The 20,392-nt window shown below is 54.6% G+C and overlaps 10 protein-coding genes across 10 annotated transcripts; 6 read left to right on the forward strand and 4 right to left on the reverse strand.

The window, feature by feature from the left end:
• Positions 1-217: 217 nt before the first annotated feature.
• On the reverse strand, positions 218-1,052 carry N7474_010347 (40S ribosomal protein uS5; the record flags this gene model as incomplete). Its single annotated transcript, XM_057201757.1, has 2 exons — positions 218-475; positions 531-1,052. 2 exons carry the CDS (start codon positions 1,050-1,052, stop codon positions 218-220), a joined length of 780 nt encoding a protein of 259 aa, XP_057048028.1.
• Positions 1,053-1,328: 276 nt separating this feature from the next.
• Positions 1,329-2,191, forward strand: N7474_010348 (Mpv17/PMP22 family protein; the record flags this gene model as incomplete). The annotated part of the gene is made up of 2 exons (XM_057201758.1): positions 1,329-1,468; positions 1,786-2,191. The coding sequence occupies 2 exons, from the start codon at positions 1,329-1,331 to the stop codon at positions 2,189-2,191; spliced, it is 546 nt and encodes a 181-aa protein (XP_057048029.1).
• A 574-nt stretch (positions 2,192-2,765) lies between these two features.
• Positions 2,766-3,590, forward strand: N7474_010349 (eukaryotic translation initiation factor 4E; the record flags this gene model as incomplete). Its single annotated transcript, XM_057201759.1, has 3 exons — positions 2,766-2,945; positions 2,997-3,068; positions 3,123-3,590. The coding sequence occupies 3 exons, from the start codon at positions 2,766-2,768 to the stop codon at positions 3,588-3,590; spliced, it is 720 nt and encodes a 239-aa protein (XP_057048030.1).
• A 201-nt stretch (positions 3,591-3,791) lies between these two features.
• Positions 3,792-5,070, reverse strand: N7474_010350 (Zn(II)2Cys6 transcription factor domain-containing protein; the record flags this gene model as incomplete). Its single annotated transcript, XM_057201760.1, has 3 exons — positions 3,792-4,556; positions 4,660-4,908; positions 4,966-5,070. 3 exons carry the CDS (start codon positions 5,068-5,070, stop codon positions 3,792-3,794), a joined length of 1,119 nt encoding a protein of 372 aa, XP_057048031.1.
• Positions 5,071-6,157: 1,087 nt separating this feature from the next.
• On the forward strand, positions 6,158-6,925 carry N7474_010351 (alpha/beta hydrolase; the record flags this gene model as incomplete). Its single annotated transcript, XM_057201761.1, has 1 exon — positions 6,158-6,925. One exon carries the CDS (start codon positions 6,158-6,160, stop codon positions 6,923-6,925), a length of 768 nt encoding a protein of 255 aa, XP_057048032.1.
• Positions 6,926-9,049: 2,124 nt separating this feature from the next.
• Positions 9,050-10,861, forward strand: N7474_010352 (peptide MFS transporter; the record flags this gene model as incomplete). Its single annotated transcript, XM_057201762.1, has 2 exons — positions 9,050-9,087; positions 9,148-10,861. 2 exons carry the CDS (start codon positions 9,050-9,052, stop codon positions 10,859-10,861), a joined length of 1,752 nt encoding a protein of 583 aa, XP_057048033.1.
• Positions 10,862-11,593: 732 nt separating this feature from the next.
• N7474_010353 (syntaxin) lies at positions 11,594-12,839 on the forward strand (the record flags this gene model as incomplete). Its single annotated transcript, XM_057201763.1, has 5 exons — positions 11,594-11,599; positions 11,650-11,821; positions 11,895-12,364; positions 12,425-12,751; positions 12,825-12,839. 5 exons carry the CDS (start codon positions 11,594-11,596, stop codon positions 12,837-12,839), a joined length of 990 nt encoding a protein of 329 aa, XP_057048034.1.
• A 595-nt stretch (positions 12,840-13,434) lies between these two features.
• Positions 13,435-13,942, reverse strand: N7474_010354 (BolA family protein; the record flags this gene model as incomplete). Its single annotated transcript, XM_057201764.1, has 3 exons — positions 13,435-13,603; positions 13,682-13,788; positions 13,853-13,942. 3 exons carry the CDS (start codon positions 13,940-13,942, stop codon positions 13,435-13,437), a joined length of 366 nt encoding a protein of 121 aa, XP_057048035.1.
• Positions 13,943-14,119: 177 nt separating this feature from the next.
• Positions 14,120-16,267, forward strand: N7474_010355 (acyl-CoA synthetase; the record flags this gene model as incomplete). The annotated part of the gene is made up of 5 exons (XM_057201765.1): positions 14,120-14,453; positions 14,530-14,828; positions 14,882-15,801; positions 15,904-16,130; positions 16,227-16,267. 5 exons carry the CDS (start codon positions 14,120-14,122, stop codon positions 16,265-16,267), a joined length of 1,821 nt encoding a protein of 606 aa, XP_057048036.1.
• Positions 16,268-16,535: 268 nt separating this feature from the next.
• Positions 16,536-19,773, reverse strand: N7474_010356 (exoribonuclease II; the record flags this gene model as incomplete). Its single annotated transcript, XM_057201766.1, has 3 exons — positions 16,536-19,173; positions 19,222-19,523; positions 19,576-19,773. The coding sequence occupies 3 exons, from the start codon at positions 19,771-19,773 to the stop codon at positions 16,536-16,538; spliced, it is 3,138 nt and encodes a 1,045-aa protein (XP_057048037.1).
• Positions 19,774-20,392: the final 619 nt, after the last annotated feature.

The following is a 20,392-nucleotide window of genomic DNA, read 5'->3' on the forward strand; positions in this document are numbered from 1 at the left end:
TGTCAATAATGCCCGGTATAGGGGAGTTGTATCTACTGCATCAATCAATCTACAAAACGTTGGAAGATCTGTCTGGCAAAAGGGCCGCGTGCTTTTGTGTTTCCATTCCCGTAAATACATCATCCATCCAACCCATCAGCGAAACCGACCACTTTTTACTCTGGCAGAATTGAAGAGAGAAAAAATTTGATTATCAATGCATCACAACCACACTACCCTAGTATTTCTTGCCCTGGCGCAGGACATCGCCAAACTCCTCCAGAGGGCTCCGGATGAGCTTGGTCTCCTTCCAGAGGTTGGGGGTGAGGAAGCCGTAGCTGTTGACGACGGCAACGAAGGTGGCCTTGAGGGTGTTCTCGAGGGTCTTGGTGGAGCCGGAGGACGAGGTGTAAGCGTCCTCGATACCGGCCAGCTGGAGGAGACGCTTGACGGCGGGAGAGGCGACGAGACCGGTACCGCGGGGGGCGGGAATGAGCTGCGAGTATTATTAGTGGCTGGATTTGCGACAAGGGGAAAAAGGGTGTACATACGCGAACCGAGACGGAACCGCACTTGCCGGACTGCTTGACGGGTAGCGAGTGAGGCTCACCGAGGTTGGTACCCCAGTAACCTCTCCGGACGGGAAGCACAGCCAGCTTGGCGATGGTGATGGCAGCACGGATAGCGGTCGCGACTTCCTTGGAGGTCTTGATACCAAGACCGATGTGGCCCTCGGAGTCACCGATGAGGACAATGGCCTTGAAACGGGTGCGCTGACCGGCACGGGTCTGCTTCTGGACGGGCTTGATCTTCATGACCTCGTCCTTGAGCTTGGGCAGGAAGAAGTCGACGATCTGGAACTCCTTGATGGGCAGCGAGTGCAGGTAGATCTGCTCCATGCTGGTGATCTTGCCGGCCTTGACGAGACGGCCGAGCTTGGTGACGGGCTGCCACTCCTTCTCCTCCTGGCGGGGACCGCGACGGCCACGGCGTCCACGGCCACGGCCACGGTCACCACCGCGGTCGCCGCGCGAACCGAATCCTCCACGTCCACGGGGGGCAGCGTCAGCCATTTTGGGTGTGTTGGAGGGGGGAATTGGGTGGTGGTGGGTTGTCGAGATGAGGTTGTCGAAGTTGATCGCGGGCCTTGAATCGTTAATCCGAAATCATCTCGCTTGACTTGTGCGGATGCCCTAGCCCTAATCCCCGATTGGGATGGACATGGTCTGTGCGTTTATTGACTATCCGGGCGGGATCAGCTGACTGGGTCAGGTGACTGCTCCAGGCCCTCGACGAGATAAAAAGTCCGACCGTCACGGACAAAGACAGAGAAGTCAGGATGACTGGAGATGGTGATGATGGTGTCGGTCTGTGACGACTACTACGACTGTAAATATAGAATCTCTTTCAGCTCAAACTGCTATTATGATTATGACGCCATAGAAAATCCCTGCAAACACAGCCGGAGTGGCAATAAGTGCCCTGGCGGGTACGTTTCCTATCCAGGAATGATCCTTGAGATGGCAACCTGACTCCGCATTTCATTATTATTATCTTTTAAACAGCTGTTGCCCCGGGGTGTGTGGTTTCTACATCCTCTCTATTCTTCATCATGTTGCGCTGGTACTTTCTATCCCCTTCAATCCCTTGCTATATCTCACTCCATCCAGGTACCAAACAAAGCTAGCCAAGAAGCCCATCCTCACTGCCAGCGTCACCAGCGCGGTACGACTCTCCTCCTCCCTCGCTCCCTCGTTCTCCTCATAATAGTAATAATTATAATGCAAAACAGGTACTATTCGGCAGCGGCGATGTCCTCGCCCAGCAAGCTGTCGACCGACGCGGTCTAGAGAAGCACGACTTTGGCCGCACGGGGCGCATGGCTCTCTACGGCGGAGCTATCTTCGGTCCTGCGGCCACGACCTGGTTCGGCATTCTCCAGCGTCACGTCGTGCTGAAGGGTACCACCTCTACAACCGTCGCCCGGGTCGCCGCCGACCAGATGCTGTTTGCGCCCGTCAATCTCACCTGCTTCCTCTCCTCGATGGCTATCATGGAGGGCAGCGATCCAGTCGAGAAATTGCGCAGTGCCTGGCTGCCCAGCTACCAGGCCAATCTGATGGTGTGGCCATTTGTGCAGGGGGCCAACTTTGCCTTTGTGCCCTTGGAACTCCGGGTGTTGGTGGTGAATGTGGTCAGCTTGGGTGAGTGAACTACCAAACGATCGGAGTGGCCCTGAAACTAACTGTGGACAGGCTGGAACTGTTTCTTGAGTCTAATTAACAGTGGTGAAGAGTAAAATGTGGATTTCTTTCTTGTTGGCGCATTATACAGGGTTTCGTTCATTGTTGTGCTTCATATTGTGCCATGATCGAGGCATTGGTCTGGTGGGAATAGCCAGTCGTACATGATTTGATAGAGAATAGATCTTTAATCATGCTTTCTATTTCCAATAAATTAATATATGTAGGCGACTGTATACGCGTCGATACCCAGAGTCAACCCAATACTATATCACCCACTTTGGCAAAGCGGATCCCAAACAGGCAAGACACTTTTTCTGCCGGCCTTCACCTTTCTCTCTTTCTCCCTCGACATTCATTGTCTCTCTCACGCCTCGCCTTCATCTCTGCCTGGCGCAGATTCGCTGATTTCCTTCCAGTCGCGTTCTCTCAGTGCGCTCTTTCTCGGCTGACCTACCCCTGCGCTCTTCCGCCCGAAAATCTTTCCCGCTTTCCTCACTTTCTCAACCTCACCTCCGACCACCAACCACCCAACCACCCACCATGGCTGCTGCGACGGAGAACGGCCACATCGCGGTGGCAGATGAGAATGCCACCCCTGCGCCGACCACGCAGGCGGCTGATGGCCTGGTCACTGTTTTCCACGACCCCGAGAATTTCACCGTCAAGCACCCGCTCATGCACGAGTGGACTCTGTGGTTCACCAAGCCCCCCAGTGGCAAGGTATGGACTTTTTTGGGCTCGAATCCAAATACAACGCTGACGGTCTACTAGGGAGACAACTGGAATGATCTGCTGAAGGAGGTGGTCACATTCAACTCCGTGGAGGAATTCTGGGGCATCTACGTACGTTTTCTTTTTTCTGGCCATCCAAATCCTCACTAACTTACTCTCGTGCAGAACAACATCACTCCGACCTCCGAACTCGGTCTCAAGGCGGACTACCACCTCTTCAAGAAAGGCGTACGACCGGAGTGGGAGGACCCGCAGAACAAGCACGGTGGCAAGTGGTCGTACCAGTTCAAGGACAAGCGGTCCGTCCCCATCGACGAGCTGTGGCTGCACGCCCAGCTGGCCGCCATCGGCGAGACGCTGGAGGCCGACGCCGACAACGAGGTCATGGGCGTGGTGGTGAATGTCCGCAAGGGATTCTACCGTGTCGGTCTGTGGACCCGCACTGTGGGCAAGGGAACGCCCGCCGACAAGAACGCCCGCACGCCCGCGCAGGGCAAGGAGGCGCTCGAAGCGATTGGCCGGCGGTTCAAGGAGGTGCTTCGGCTGAAGGATACCGATGTGGTGGAGTTCTCGGGACACACGGACAGTGCGCACAGTGGCAGCACGCGCGCCAAGGCGAAGTACGTGGTTTAGAGGGAGAGTGCGGTTTTCACGATAATGGATTAGATTCGAGCAGGACGGACGGATGGAAAAAAGTGACTCTCTGACTGATCGGTCCCTTCTGCAAGGCAAGGGACTCGATACCTTTCGACATGTATCTTACCTTTACTTTACCCTTCCCACACGCAATTCACGAAACATATGTCCTATCCCAATCCAAGACTCATCTGTACATTATGATAGTATAGGCAGCATATCTAGAATCTCCCGATCTTTCCCATGCTCCCGCTGCAGATACAAACAGATCGCACGACACTCCACGTTCGCGCGATGCCGAACCCACCAGATGATCTGAGCAGCCTTGTCATACCACATCGCCAACAACAGCAGCGCAACCGGATCCTTCTGTCTAAGCAACATCTTAAACACGGGCTCCATCTGACTCGAAAACGCCAACACCATACTCCGTGTAACTTTCCCCCTCCTTCCAAGAAGCGGAGCAAGTGTGCGCACCGCAGTGAAGTAGGGATTATTCTCCTTCGACGAAGTCTCCTTCAACAAACACACTCTCGCCAAGGAAGACGGCGTCGCACCAGCGGAAGAAGAAACAGGATCAAACATCGTTGAATACTCCCCTGCCATAGCCCGAAACAAACTGTCCACCCGTCTGGGTTCTGCAAGGCTCATAACCGCCATCTTCGTCTCAGCCATGCGCATCCACTCCAGATCGGAGGGATCAGCAGCGCGCAACGGCCATGCGTGCGAGGGGTGGCTCGTATCCAGCGAGGAGAAGGTGATAATTCCTAGAAATGTGACTGCCATCCAGAGCGGATCGCGGTCCTGGGGGCTGATGGGCTGTGAGAGTTTTTGATTGAGCAGCGAGGCGCATTGTGCGGAGTGGTAGACTTCGAAAGTGCTGGGGACTCCTGGACTTGGGGTGTGGAGGTATCGGTCGTGCATGGCGGACATGGCTAACACTGTGTGCATTAGGTAGGGATTCTATAGGTAGGATGTTAGTATAACAACATCCATACAATACATGGAGATATGTCGATCTATGGGGATTGGATAGCTATAGAGAGAGGGAGGGGGAAGTGCATACTACAAGAGCAAGACGCAACACGTCCTCCTGAAAAACATTAACAATCGTCAAAACCGTCTGTCGCTGCTGAAACCCTGCCAACCGGCGCACATCATGACGATCCAGCCGCAGATCTCGCACGCCATCCGAGCTCACAGGCGCCGGCGCTTCGAGCTCAAGAGCCAGCGAGGTAGACTGATTGGTCATGGCATAATTGCACCAGACGCCAAAGGAGTGGCATTTTTGGCATTGAGGACGTGTTTCATCGCACTGGATTGTATTGTTAGTGGGAGCTGGTCCAGCTGAGGATTGTCGGCGGTTGCTTACTTTCACGCGGCGCAGTTTGCAGTTCCCGCATCCTTGGCGGGATTTTGTGTGGAAGCGCCGTTTTCTGTGCTTTTGAATTGAGAATGAGATTGAGGGGTCTGGCATGTTGGTTCGGTTGGGGTTTGAAGAGAGTGGTGAGTTGGTTCGTGAGAGGAGAGGGTGATTGGTGGTGGTCATGTCGGGGGTTGAATAAGGTTATGCCCGATAGTTAACTCCATAACTCCTTAAAGTCCGTTGATGGCCACGAGCATGAGATGGGAGATGGAGATTGGTTTAAGAAGAGTTACTGTAAACAAAGTGAAGGATTTGGATAGGTTTTTTTTTTTCCCCAGTGATTGGGATTTTCAATTATTTGTTGATGTGTCGGATCTATATATTTGGCGGGTGGTGGCCCCGTGTAGAAATGATCCATGTTGATAGTCGAACTTCGAGCTCAATTTTGACAAAGACTACATATACTCAATATCAAATCATCACTTACACATGCCATACCTCTTTGGGGACCAGACCAAGCTGTTCACACACACTATGCGGCGTCTCCATCCCATTCTATCGGAGCACTTCTTCTCTCTTCGTATATATGGCGGAGAGCAGGGATCACGGTCCAATTCTATCTGTCCCTGTTACCATATCTAGATTTTCAGACATTGGTGATTAGAGGGCTACAGGTTACTTCGGGAGAATACTAAGGTTAGGTTCCGACAATCCTGAGAAATACAGCTGCTCGGATCGTCTCTATATAGTTGGTGTTGCTGCTGGCTTGGAGTTGGCCTTTGGTTGGACTACCAGATTCAAATTTCCGGTTCCATTTTGTTTAAACCCGGCTGACAACGCCAGTTAAATTCTCACTAGACTTACTCTCCCATACCCGAAAGACGTTCTAAGCGAGTGCGGAAACACCCGATGCCAACAAACCTGTCTCAACTTGATAAATGCCCATTCTAGCGTTGAGCGACGTCCCAACGTCGGTGAAATACGATACGATGGAATATTGGGATAAACTAATTCTTGCCCCAGACTTAGGACGGGCATTCGTATCAGGAATTACACGTGATCTGGGAGCATGGGGCGGGTTTCTAACTGATATCTGGGGTCATTTGCGGCTGACTGCTACAGTACATATTCCGCTACTATTAACTTGGCACATTTCCTTCTAATATCTTGTTCTGTCTGTTTAGCTATACTCCTTCGCATGTCATCAACTACCAAACCGACTATCGTTCTCGTGCACGGCGCATGGCATGGCTCGTGGTGCTGGAGGTTCCAAATCCCCGCCCTCGAGGCTCTCGGCTATGTTGTGGAGGCCGTGGACCTACCGTGCGTCAGCGGGGTGGTAGGTACGACGCAGTTCGACGACGCGGCCCTCGTACGGTCCGTTGTGGAAGCGCAGCTATCTATGGGTAAGCGCGTCGTCGTCCTAGCGCATTCCTACGGAGGACCAATTGCGAGTGCGGCCATCGAGGGGCTGGCCGACAAAGGCGTCCTAGGGATGGTCGCTCTATGTGCCTATATCTTCCCTGGAGGCATGGACCAAGGCGCGGTCATTCGCGACATGGGCGGCCTACCCTTCGTGACGTGGGACGTGCCGAGCGAAGGACTCTTCCTCCCCAAAGATCCGCGCAACTTGTTTTTCGCTCCGGATGTGCCTGCAGACCGAATCGACTGGGCACTCCCGCAGCTTCGCCCTCAGAGCATGGCCGCCAATATGGGCATTGTGCCGCCGCAAGCCTGGCAGGACGACTCCTATAGTGGGAGATTAGGCTATATTAGGTGCACGGCCGATGCTGGCATCCTCCCAATCGAACAGCAGGACGGCATGGTGGCGGGCGCAGGTGGCCAGGAAAAGTGGCTAATTCGCACACTCGAAGGATCCGGCCATAGCCCCTTCCTTTCGCGGCCGCAGGAGGTCGCGGCTGCAGTTCAGGAGATCGTCAATGATTTTGAAGCCAAGCTCCGCTAGGGAGAAGATTCTGGATCAGCCTGTAGAGACGAGGGCTTTCCGGATATTATGAGTCGTGACCTAGGTATGGAATGAATTCTAGAAGAAGATAAGAGTCTCATCTACAAAGAGTCGAATTTGTCAAGCAAGAGATCGCAGCGTTTTTAGCATCAATGAATATAATATGTCTATGGCCGATCTGATTCAAAGGGAGGAGAAGGAGATGGATGTCTCCGAACTTGTCGAGAGTTCCTGCGGAATCTTTGATTGTGCCTTTGTTGCATTAGCTGCGCTAGCCATTTGAGACGCAGCCAGTAAGTGTCTCTGTATCATATCTCGAATGAAGCGTAGCTCCCACGGTTGAGAATACAGGCTGGAGAATAGGCTCTGAATGCACGAAGGGAGTCTATTTTCGAATATTGCTATATATATGACCACAGTCACCTCTAACAATTATTCGCAACTCTCGCATCGGCAAAGAACACTCGTTCCTGGAGTATCGACTGCCGGACGGCCGCCGGTCCACCGTCCAGCCTATCGCGTCCTCATCATTCGTCCCCGAACGAGGTCCGACAGCAGAACGGGCTTATTCTCATTGGACCCCGACAGCCAGCGTGTGATCGTCTACCCCCCGAGATAGGATGGCGAATGCACTGGCCCGACGAGACCAACAGATCATCGGGCCAAGCACTACCGACCCTGCAGCTTAAAATGCTTGGCCTGCCCTTCTTTTTTCTTCTGTTCCCCCGATCCTCGTGTACGAGTTGACGCCGGTGTCGGATTGCCCAGAGTCAGACCCAGAATGACCCCATCGCCATGGCTTGCATCTCACGCCCTTCGAGCAGACTAGCGGGGGATACTTCGGCTAAACTCAGCGAAGTCGGAGCGACAATCAGTGGCCCTCACTACTTATTGGCGCTGGATCCCCAGACTGACGCCCGACTCTTCCTTCCTTCTGCTTTTCTTGACTTTTCTCTGTCACCTCTTGACACCTTCATTATGATTGATAATACCCCAGACAGCCAGAAACCCTTATCATGACTACTGGCTTGGCAAAGACCCGACTCCACCGCATCCCGTCGGCCTCTTACGAGAGAATAATTAGCACATCGTTACCCCAGGCGAATACCAATGCATCTTGGCATCCGCTCTCACTGGCTGGCCGCGGTCGCCTCAGCTCTCTGCACGGGACCAAAGGATCGGACTCCGGGGTAGCATCTGGACGACACCAATGAGACGATCCTGAAACCCCATCCACGATGATTCGACCTGGTCGAGTCTAGTCAGGTCCTCCCTCCTCCCCCCCTTCTTGCCGGGGACCCCGAGGTTGCACGCGTGTGGCGGCGGCACGCTCGGGGATTGGGCAGCAGGTGGCCAAGGCCGCCTGGCCTGGCCAGGGTGCATCCGTGACTACCTTCCTTTTCGCGACCAGACCGGAAGCGGCGTCAGGCAAACCAAAGAATGCGCGGTTCCGATATCCCATCGCTACGGAGTCCGGAGACGGGGGCTCCGGAATGCGACCGCGGTTATTGGCAGGGGCAAAAAGATAAAAAAATGGAAAAAACGTGGCTAGACTCGCCCATGTGCCACAAGCGAATTTTCAACTCACCGGGTTATCGACCAGCAAGATAAGGACCAAAGTCGGAACCAGGGTTCCGTTCCGACTCCTGGCAACGATTATTCGACCAGACCCTGAATCGCCTCTAGGCCATTCACCGTGCTCCCCCAGCCGGGCTGTTGTTTGATCGACTCTGTTGGGGTACATACAGAGGACGGCATCGGGTTCGTGCGCGAGCTGTTCTGGGGTTACATTCCGTTCGCCCCCCATCGTGGCACGCTCATTTGTCCGGCGGCAAAGAGCCAAGAAATCTCCGCCGATCCTTTCCGTGGTAGTGCTGCTGCGAACAATGGATTCATCTGCCATCTCGCACGCTAGCTCTGTTTTTTTCTCTTGGCCCCGTCGGCTCATGCGCCGATAAGGGAGACGCCGAAAAAAATCTCCACTGTTCGCCTCGGCCGTTGGGTAATGGAAACGGAATAAAAGGTAAATAGCTCGGGGTCCCCGTCTATTTCCTTTCCTTCCCCGAGTGTCCCTTTGCCGTGGTCCTTTTGGCAGGAAAAAAAGAGAGAGTCCTACCCGCAGCCATGTCGACTGCTGAGCGCGAGACTGAGCCTACTACGGTGTATGTTTTTGGTTTCGTGCTACTTGCGTACAACTCGAACTAACATTTTCCCCCGCTCAGGCAACAGAACGATGCCTCCCTCCCCGAGGTGGCTTTGAACGAAAAGTCCATGGACGCTGACGAGAAGGCCGTGGCCGACACCCCGGATGGCGAGGAGCCCACCGAGACCGAGAAGAAGGCTCTGCGCCACATCGCCGAGAACCTGCCCGTCTCCGCCTGGCTGGTGGCCATCGTCGAGTTGAGCGAGCGTTTCACCTACTACGGCATGCAAGGCCTGTTCCAGAACTACGTCCAGCGTCCCTTGGATGGCTCCGAAGGCCGGGGCGCACTGGGTATGGGCCACCAGGGCGCCACGGGATTGACCACGTTCTTCCAGTTTTGGTGCTATGTGACTCCCATCTTTGGTGCCATCATCGCCGATCAGTACCTCGGAAAGTACAAGACGATCGTGCTGTTCTGCGGCGTCTACATCACTGGTCTGCTCATCCTGGTCTGCACCTCCATCCCCAGCGCTCTGGCCCACGGAGCCGGTGTGGGCGGGTTCATCACGGCGATTTTGATCATTGGCCTGGGCACGGGCGGTATCAAGAGTAACGTGGCTCCTCTGATCGCCGACCAGTACAAGCGGAAGAAGATGGCGCTGTCGACCACCAAGAAGGGCGAGCGCGTCATCATCGACCCGGCCCTGACCATCCAGCGCATCTACATGATCTTTTACGGTTGTATCAACATTGGTTCATTGTCCCTGCTGGCCACCCCGTACATGGAATTGTACATCGGCTTTTGGTCCGCCTTCCTGCTGTGTCTGTGCATGTTCATCGTCGGAACCGCGGTGCTCCTGCTGGGTCGCAAGTACTACGTGGTGCGCCCGCCGCAGGGCTCGGTCGTCACGGACGCCTTCCGGTCCCTGTGGATCATGGTCAAGAACCGCAACATGGATGCCCCCAAGCCCAGCTGGCAGGCCGAGCACCGCGGCGAGTCGGCCACCGTTGTGCCGTGGGACGACCACTTCATTGACGAGGTGAAGCGTGCGCTGGTGGCCTGCCGGGTGTTTGCTTTCTACCCGATCTACTGGTTGGTGTACGGGCAGTTCTCGAGCAACTTCGTCACGCAGGCCGGCCAGATGAGAGGACATGGCATCCCGAACGACCTGATGCAGAACTTTGATCCCATCTCCATCATCGTCTTCATCCCGCTGCTGGAGACGATCGTGTATCCGCTGATGCGCCGCATGAAGATCCCCTTCCGCCCCATCACCCGGATCTCACTGGGTTTCGTGGTTGCGTCGTTGGCGATGGTCTACGCTGCCATTGTGCAGCACCTGATCTACTCGGCCGGCCCGTGTTACGAGCATCCACTGTCGTGCCCGGGCGCGATGGTGGACGGCGTGGCCCAGGGCAACAACGTGCATATCGCCATCCAGACTCCCGCATACGTGCTCATTGGTATCTCGGAGATTTTCGCCTCGGTGTCGGGTCTGGAGTACGCTTACACCAAGGCGCCGCCGTCGATGAAGTCGTTCGTCCAGTCGATGTACCTGCTCACCACCGCGTTCGGATCTGCCATTGCCGAGGCCCTGACTCCCGCCGCGTACGACCCGGCCATTCTCTGGATGTTTGTCGGTGTCGCCTGCGCCTCGTTCCTGGTCGGTGTCGTGTTCTTCGCCATCTTCCGCCACCTTAATGCCAAGGAAGATGATATGAATGCCCTCGACGCCGATGACTATATGCCGGACGCGCCGCGCGAGGAGGAGCGCCGCGAGTCGAAGAACTAAATGTCTAACCCTGCTGTGCAGGGGATGGACGGGGTGTACGCCGTGACATGCCCGTCTGGAGTCGTGTATATCAAAAGACAAAGCCCCTATCTACATATTTGTGAATGTAATTGAATGAATGATTCAGATGCAATGCCTCCGTCATAGCGTAGTACATACATAGTGCAGTACATACTAGGTCACTAGTCTGTAGGCATGCATGTTTTTCCCGCACACGCGAGACCGACGTCTGCAGGTAGGCAGCAAGGTATCGCAGAGTGTTTAATCATGACGTGCAGACTTGACGGGTACTGGTTACTTGATAGAGTGTGTGGGCCACACGGTGGAACAAGTACCCAGTACCTCACCCGTCCGATCGTCGCACCAGCCACTGCTGGCCCCACCAGGCAAGGAGGCCGACAGTCGCAGGTACAGAACAACACGTTTCATGATAAATAGCGAGTCGAGAGTAGTAGGGGCAACTAATAGTCATCAATGGGTTCAAAATCAAAACAATCATTGTTTATAGCCATTGAACTATACATCTCTTGCCAAAGTTAATAACAGGTGGGCTGTGTTTACCGCTTGCCTTTCTGCCTCCGCCACAGTCCAGCCCCGTCCCGTCTGCCTGTCTCACCCTGAGTCTCCCTTCCTCTTATTCTTCATCCTTCCCACCCCTTGTTCTCGCTCCCTTCCCACCCCCTCCCCCTCTCTACCAATTACATCCACCACGGATCCCTCGGAACAGCGATCATGAGTGTAAGCTCCTTTACTTTCTCCCCTTGGCGTTTTGCTCATCATATCGACAGTACCAGAATCTCGGCGACCAAGGCGGCTACGGCCAGTACAACCCGTATGGCGGCCAGCAGCCCCAGAACCCCTACGCCCAACAGCAGCAGCCCCCGCAGCAGCAGAGCTACGGATATGGTGGTGGTTATGGCCAGGCTGGAGCCATGGAGCAGGGAACCGGCGGCGGATATGGTGTGTCCTTCCTATCTCCCTAATATTTTTTTTTTCGTAGCGACCTACTAACTACGCGCCTCCCCCAAAACAGAAATGGCCAACATCAACCAGCCCTCCGCTGGCCCAACCGGAATCCTCAACAAATGCAAAGAAATCAACGACGGCGTGGCAGAGCTGAGCGCCAAGCGCCAGAACCAGCTCGGCGCCGCCCAGAACGCCCTCCTGGACTCGAGCACCGGCAAGGAAGACCAGGCCGCGCGCCAGACGCTTGACTACGTCGAGGACGAGATGAACACCGCCCTGCGCTACCTGCGCGACCAGTTCAAGCGCGTCAAGGAGACTCCCGGGTCCGGCGACCCACGCGTCCAGGGCCAGGTTGAGCTTGTTAGCCGGAACCTGCGCCGTGAAATCGAGCAGTACCAGCGCTCGCAGTCGGACTTTCAGAAGAGGCTGCGCGAGCAGGTCCGTCGGCGGTATGAGATTGCCAACCCAGACGCAACCCCCGAGGAGCTGCAACAGGGGGTGGAGAATGTGTTGATGGGTCAGGAGCAGAGCTTCGCTGTAAGTTTGGCTTCCTCTTCAGTGGCTTAGCTAGCGATTGTTGCTTATTGTCTGTGATAGATTACCGGAGCCCGCTCGCGCCAAGCGCAGGATGCCAAAGCAGCTACTCTGCAGCGCTCGGCCGCCATCCGTAAGATCGAGCAGGACATGATCGAGCTCAGCCGGCTGTACCAGGAGGTGGCTGAGCTGGTGCACCAGCAAGAACCGCAGGTCGAACAGATCAACCAGAGCGCGCAGGAGACACACGGCAACGTCGAGCAGGCCAATACCAAGCTCGACAGTGCCATCACAAGCGCCCGCAATGCCCGGCGGTGGAAGTGGTATGCCCTGGGTACTGTTATCCTCATCATTATCATCATTGTGGTGATTGTTGTTGTGGTGAAAGAGGTTAGTTAGGTTGGGCAGAGTATGCGTGCTGCTCTATAATTCTGGGCTAGATGGCTGACTATAACGTGTCTAGGTCGAGAAAAGCTAACTTTCTTTTTCTGTACGACTTTTGGGTGGTTATCCGACTCGACTCAATTCCTTTCCTATGTCTCCTTTCCTCCCTCTCCTTTCCTCTCCAGATACCACCACCACCACCACCACCCACCGTCGCATTTTGCCTTGCCTTGCCTTGTCTATGCGCGCTTGCTGCAAAAGCCGCTTTTATTGTCTTGTCTCTGTCATTATCCCTTCCCTCTCCCTCTCTTTATTGTTCTGTTTCTGCGTGTGTCTGTCTCGTGTACAGCTGCTCCGTGCTCATCATGATGAAAGTGTTGCCTTGGATGATTTCGCTGCTTCTACTATCTAGGGATATGAACGGGCCATCCATCCCCCGGGGTAGCCGTGATGCCGTGGCGCATTGCATGTATATACTAGAGTGTTTGTTTGTGTTCTGTCTGTCTTTACTTTCTGTCGCCGCCGCCGCAGCAGCGCCCGCCGACTCGATGATGTTTGGCGCTAGAATCTATGTAATCCGCCTAATAATCCATTCCCTTCTGCAAAATTTCTTTCTGCCCTGGACTTATCGGATAGATATGTGGCCAGATTTGGGTATTGCTTTGTTGGGTATATATCATCTTGAAAGACTATGATTTCTTCTCCTGATCCCTTTGCTCCTCCTCCGGCGTCCTTGTCTTAAGCTGCAGCGCGTGAAGTCCATTCTCGCGGCTCATCTCCTCCTTGAACAGCGCGTAGACCATACGATGCCGCGCAGGCTGCGGCTTTGAGCGGAAGGCCTCGGAGGTGACGGTGACGCTATGCAGTTAACCCAACAAGCGGTTAGTCTTTCAACCCAGATTTCAGATTTCAGATGACGAGAAGAGAAGAACGAACTGGAAGTGCGTCTCCTTAGACGTAGAGCCCTGCATTGGGGCATGGTGCGCGTGCAGGTGCGAGTCGTTGCGGATGATTAATGTTGAGGGCGTGAAGGCGTGCGCGAGCTAGACCAGGTACTTCTGTCAGCGATGAGGAGGTTAGTTGTGGAGCAGGTGAGGAGAGAGATACCTTGTCGCGCATGACATCCTCCATGGGTGTGGCGGAAGCCATTCTCGTAGAGATGGAGAATAGGCGCGAGAGGCCTGGGGCGCGTAGCATTGGCGTGGGAGAGAGAATGTGCGTGTGGTGAGGGAGGGAGGAAGAAAGTTTGATTTCCGCGGAGGTTTGTCCGTCCCTCATGACATCAACTTTCCGGTCAGTTTATTCTTCTCGACACTCGATCCTCGACACTCGACAGCAATCATTTAATTATGACCCTCTGATTCCCGCACCACCATGTCCAGCCGCAGTCTCTCCGCGCTGGCGCACTTTTCGACCTCGCGCATCCGCCCCAGCTCCATAGTTAGTGCACGACCTGTCCGAGTTCGACACCGACTCCTCTCAACGCTCCCCAATCTCCCCCTCTTCCGCGCCCTCCAGAGCCATGACCCGTCCAGTCTGGCTGTTATTCACAGCACGTCGGCCCGTTCCTTTACGTACGGCAGCCTGATCGCCGACGTGGTGCGCGCGCGGAACGAGCTGGAGCGGAAAGCTGGGAGCGAAGGTGGCCACGGTCAATTGACTGGCGAGCGGGTTGCTTTTCTCGCGGAGAATAGCTATGATTACGTGGGTACTGTGTCTCTTCCTTTGCAGCTGCTATGGACTTTTTTTCACGAGGGCCCTCGCTGATGGCTTGTTGCTTCTAGTGACGCTGCTGGCTATCCTTGCCAACGACGCCATTGCGCTTCCCTTGGCTCCCTCATTCCCCGCAGGGGAGCTGCAGTATATCCTCGACAACTCGCAGGCCAAAGTACTGCTTTCTACCGAGAAGTATGCCGACAAAGCGAGGGAGATTCTCCGTGCGGGTCTGGACCGGGAACCCGTGTTTGATATCAGGAGCAAGATCCAGAAGGGCGCCGCGGGCGAATCGGTTACGCTGGAAGATGCGAAGAAGCCCTCATCTAGCGGGATGATGCTTTATACTTCGGGCACTACGGCTCGGCCGGTATGTTTGCTGTTTGTCATTTTGGGGGTGGGACTACGCTGATACATGCACAGAAAGGCGTGTTGATTCCAGAATCTGCTCTAGCTGCACAGGCATCATCGCTTCTTGAGGCATGGAAGTATTCCCCTCAAGACAGACTGCTTCATCTCCTGCCACTGCATCATATCCACGGGACGATAAATGCGCTGGTGGCGCCCCTCGTGGCTGGTTCGTGCATCGAGTTTATGTACCCGTTCAACACAGATCAAGTGTGGTCGCGACTCGCTGCACCATTCCTACCATCTGGCAACTCCAGCGGAAAGCAGAAGCAGCCAATTACATTCCTAACAGCCGTACCGACAGTCTACAACCGGCTCATGAACGCATTCCCCAATCTAACACCAGACTTTCAACAAGCAGCGAAAAAAGGCATTGCCCCGGAAAACCTCCGACTCAACATCTCAGGCTCCGCTGCACTCCCCACACCCACCAAAACAGCCTGGAAAAATCTGAGCGATGGCAACGTCCTCCTCGAGCGATTTGGTATGACCGAAGTAGGAATGGCGCTCAGCTGCGGGCTCGACTTGGCAGACCGCGTCGACGGCAGCGTGGGCTGGCCACTTCCAGGCGTGGAAGTCCGTCTTGTCGACACGGAGACGGAGCAGGTCATCCAACCAGGCGAAGAAGTCGCCCCGGACGGCCGCACGCGCGAGGGAGAGATCCAGCTGCGCGGGGCTACGCTGTTCAGCAGGTACTGGGCGAATGAGAAAGCGACTCGCGAGGCCTTCGTTGCGAGCGACGATGGCGGAACGCCGTGGTTCAAAACTGGCGATGTGGCGACGAGGCATACCGTCGAGGGTGCCGGTACTGGTCGCAGCGGACCCTGGGCAAGGGGGCCTATGTATTTCATCCGCGGCCGGAAGAGCGTCGATATCATCAAGACGGGAGGTGAGAAAGTCAGCGCGTTGGAGGTGGAGCGGGAGTTGCTTTCTCTGTATGTTCTTCCCTTTCCTCCAGTCCACTCCTTCTGTCCCCCTCTCCATCTCTCTTGTCTCGGTTTATTAATGACAGTCCTAACAAAATGATTTACATCCAGTCCCCAAATCAGTGAAGCAGCGGTAGTAGGCCTCCCCTCCGAACAATGGGGTCAAAAAGTCGCCGCCGTCATCGTCCTGCATCCGTCCGCGCAGACAGCCGGCCGGAATGGAAAGCCCTGGGGCGCAATGGATATGCGGCGCGCCCTGCGTGATCGATTGGCGGCTTATAAGGTGCCGCAGGAGATGAAGCTTTTAGATTCTATTCCGAGGAATGCGATGGGGAAGGGTGAGTCTTTTATTCTCTCTTTGCCTTTCAGTTTGATTGCCCTCACGGTGGAGGGCTTGACTACCGTGGAAACATGCTAATACTCCAGTATTACAGTTAATAAGAAAGCGCTTGTGAAAGAGGTTTTTGGTGTTTGAGGGATGTTTCATTTGGGATACTATAAGGATAAACATAGAAGATTAGAATAATAGAGGGAGGGCGTTGGGTGGTATCGACCTAGAATCTCTGCTCTGGATCGAGTGTATGATATGTGCATCAAGTCAAGACCAAAATTCAAATTCCAACATCTACACAGGTGATTCGTACAGCAGGTCAAGTAAATATTTGAAGAGTCGATCCTTTCTTTGCTTTATACCGAGATATAATATAGTACAATATCTACTCCAGATACAGAGATAGATAACATCACGCCCACTCGCCCATCCTCTTAAACGCCTTTACAAACCTCGTCGCCTCCATATTAACCTCCAACGACGCCATATCAACAGAGGTAATCTTAGCATCAACAACAGAAAAGACACCCATGAGTTCACGACCAGGACAGTCCTCCGGAATGGTAATCGAGCACCGAAGACCCAGATTAGCAATCAGGCCTGCATACACGGTTCCCTCGCTCGGGGGTCTGCGGCGCGGAAGGCGTAGCTGGCACGTGAAGGACTCGGGGAGGGCGCATTCGCCGAAGTAGAATGCGCGGAAGAGGAGCATGCAAGCCCAGTGTTGGTCGGAGAATTTCATTATGTTTCTGAGGCGGGAGTTGATCAGTTGGGAGGCGGCGAGGTGGTTGGATAGGGAGGATTTGGAGAGGAGGTGAGCGGATGGGTCGTTGGTTTCTTCGTGTTCGTGTTTGGGGTCGGCAGCGTTGAACTGGCGGCCGTGGTCGTGTTCGAAGCGCAGTGCTCGCTCGATCTGGAAGTGCGCGAGAACGTCTGAGAACCGACGCAGCGGACTCGTGCTCTTGAGATAGGAGTTTAGACCCAGTGTGTGGTGCGGGAGTGGAGTGGTGGACGAGATGGCTTGCGGCATGGCGAAGCGATAGTAATTCTGGCCATTGAGCTCGGCGACGTTCTCACGCGTCAGCGGCAGGTACTCCGGGTCGTAGCGGGTGCCGTCGTAGATAGCGGGGATGTGGCGGGCGGCGCAGAAGGTGGCCGCGACGTGGCCGGCGAGATTCATGAGCAGTGAGATGAGGTCGTCCTTGGAACGGTCGGTGATTTCGAGGGGATCGACGTCGGGCCGGTACCGTAGACGGATGATCGGGTCGCCGAGCCAGTAGCGGCCTTGGTTGACTTGCATTTCGTAGGGCTGCATGGGGATGTTGCCCGCTTGCACGGAGACAGAGAAGTCCATACGTGGGAAGATTTCCATGGCGCCGGACTTCTCGCGGTGCTCGCGGAAGGCGAGCATGAGTTGGCGCAGGATGGTGAATGTTTCTTTGTCTTCGGGTGAGAGGGTCTCGGTGAGGACTTTTCCTGCTGCGGGCGGCGGGGTGACATACTCGCCGCCTACAGTGAGGTACTCGGGAGATTCCTTGGTATCAGGGTTGAGGAAGTTGCGCAGGGTGTCGTGCGTCAGAGAGATGATGTTTCGAACGGTACCATTCTTGATCTCCGTATCGAGGATTTCTCCCTGCAGATTCATCTTGGCGCTGATCGTCAGGGTTGGCCGACCAGCCGCCAAGCTGAAGTGATCTTGAGACAAGGATGGAGGAAGCATGGGATACGTGCGTTCCGGGACGTAGGTGCTGGTGAGTCGCTCGGCGGCGTACCGCATGATCGGATCGTTAGGATGCATGAACGCCGTGGGATTCGCGACGTGCACGCGCACCCAGAACGTATCGTCAGAGCCGGGGATTCGCTCCAGAGACACGCCATCGTCGATTTCCTTTGTTGCGGCGGCGTCTACACAGTAAACGGGCAGATCTCCCCAGTCTGTTCTCAGATCGTGCATGCGGTCTTTCAGAGGCATTCTGCTGGCCCTCTCGACCATCTCTTGCCATTTGGCCTCTGCTTTCTCCGACATCCCGTGTCCAGGGAGCAAGACGTTTTGATCCAAAATACTCAGATTCTCCCACGGAGAAACCACACCCAGCTCCTGCAAAAAAAGACGGGTCGAGTCCTCACTCAAGCCGAGCTGATTGTACATTCCTGTGGAGCGCATGATGTGCGAACCCGTCGATTTCAGAGTCCCGGAAGCCATCGAAGCCGTCGGGATGGCGTGTAGCTGCAGAAACTGGACGATGGTCTGGTCACTTTCGGTAAAACTTTCCGTGAGAACCTCGCGGTAGACTGCCGGCTTCCCATCTTGGCCAGGAAAGAATTTTTGAGATGAAGGGCCCACGCTGAACATGATTGTGGGGGATCGGACTTTGCGGCTGAGGCGGATCAAGCGTCGTGCCTTCTCGATGAACTGTTGCATAGGATGGCGTTTCATGCCGACGGGGCTTTTGCCCGTGATGAGCTCCGTGCAGTATTGCTGGTGCTCGTGGACCCAGGTAGTGACTTTTGTAATCATTTCGGCGATGCGCTTCGGTTGGACCAGGTAGATGGGATTGAACAAGGAAGCCGAATCTCTTTCGATGATAAACGGGTAACGTCGCACGGCCTGATGAATTGCAAATAACTTCACACTGTCCAGCTCTGATTTATCCAGACCAAGAACTTCACTGGCCAGTTCTTCGAGCGACAGGCGACGAAATTCTTCCTCATCAGCCAGGTAATCAGGCAGGTTATCCAAAACCTTGGAGTTATCCCGATAGAAATCAAGGACTTGACCCCCGAACTCCGTCATCATCTTCAAGAGAGGCGCTCCGAGAGGTCTCGGAACTCCGCCCTCTGGAACAGACTGGACCACCGGATTCGTCAGGGCTTCGCGGTCTGGGAAATAAGGCAGAAGGGGCCGAAGCAAGCCCGGGGGTGCGAATCCCTTGACCACAAAATCCAGTTCCCTAAAGGAAGAGAGGCGCCAATTACCGCGATCTGTGTAGAATTGGCTCTGCTTGTGGATCGACTGCACATAGATGGAAAAAGTGAACACACCGGTGGCACTTGACGGAGTTAGTAGAGGCGAGAATGACAGAAGGTCCAAAACTCACGAGAGGCGAACAGCCAGGTCACCCGGTTCTAAATAATAGCTGTCAGAGTACTCCGAGGGATCCAGATCATGGTTGTCGGTCAGGTTGTTCCCCCATGGTTCGTCGGATGCTCCTCGGCCATTGAGCATCGTGCCAACCCACGGATCTGTGGAGTGCGGATCTCTCACAGGGTCGAGTATATTCGGATTGATTTGCTGCCATTTTTGCAGGTAGCGTCGGATATCTCGGTTTTCTTCGAACTCGGCTTTCAGCCGAATGTCCTCGGCGGAGATACTAGAGAGTGACGGGTCCGGTACGGGAGACTGGCGCGGTCAGCTTAAACAAATACTGAACAATCAATTCCGCTTCACATACTTTGGCATGAACAGGTTCTTCCGATACCGGTTCGGGCTGGTCCGTAGCTGTTGACAACGAACGCAGACTCCCAGCAACTCTGGGGATGCGAGTGGCCCTAAAAGATGGTGCTGAAGCATGACTCTGTCTCAGAGCACAGCGAAGACATAGCTGGTTCACATCAGCTAGCTGTCGCAACGATGCTGCCCTGAGTAGCATCGTGACTGTGATGGCGAATGACTTGATGCCATCTCGCGTCGCCAGAAAATGCGCATTCTGCCTGGTTACGCCCTGACCGCCCTGGGCGGTAGGCTGGTCATGTGACACCGTGTTTAAAAAGTGTCCATAGAAACTGTAAACACGAAGTAGTCACATATATATATTTGTGAGAGCGAAGGCTCTGGCCCACTGAGTAGGTGTCAGTACGAGCGAAGACTCAGTGATCATGCTCAAGGCAGTCACGTGAGAGACAACGGATGCTTACTGGTTCTTCGGTCGGGCTCAGTGACCACGGGGAGCAATCATGACCCGGCCCCGTTCTTGACCGGCAGTCCCTGTAGCCCATCCTTAATGATGGAAAACCCTTTATGTCCTGCGTTGGCTTCCTCAGTATTGCGGTTAATTTCGACAGGGCTCCAATCTAGATGGGAAGACATACAAGGTTAGCTTGACTATTCACTACCATGAATATGATTATAATAAGAGGAGTGAATTTACTTACAGGTATGGTAGTGCTTCATGACCAACATCATCTTGAAGCTGAAATGCCTCATCCAAAGAGCGCCATAATGAGGTCCTAGAGGACATGGGTGCAGGACGATAAATCGCAGCAGACCAG

This window comes from Penicillium riverlandense (assembly GCF_028828495.1).
Source record: "Penicillium riverlandense strain IBT 135883 chromosome Unknown utg000009l_segment0_segment0, whole genome shotgun sequence".
NCBI lineage: Eukaryota > Fungi > Ascomycota > Eurotiomycetes > Eurotiales > Aspergillaceae > Penicillium > Penicillium riverlandense.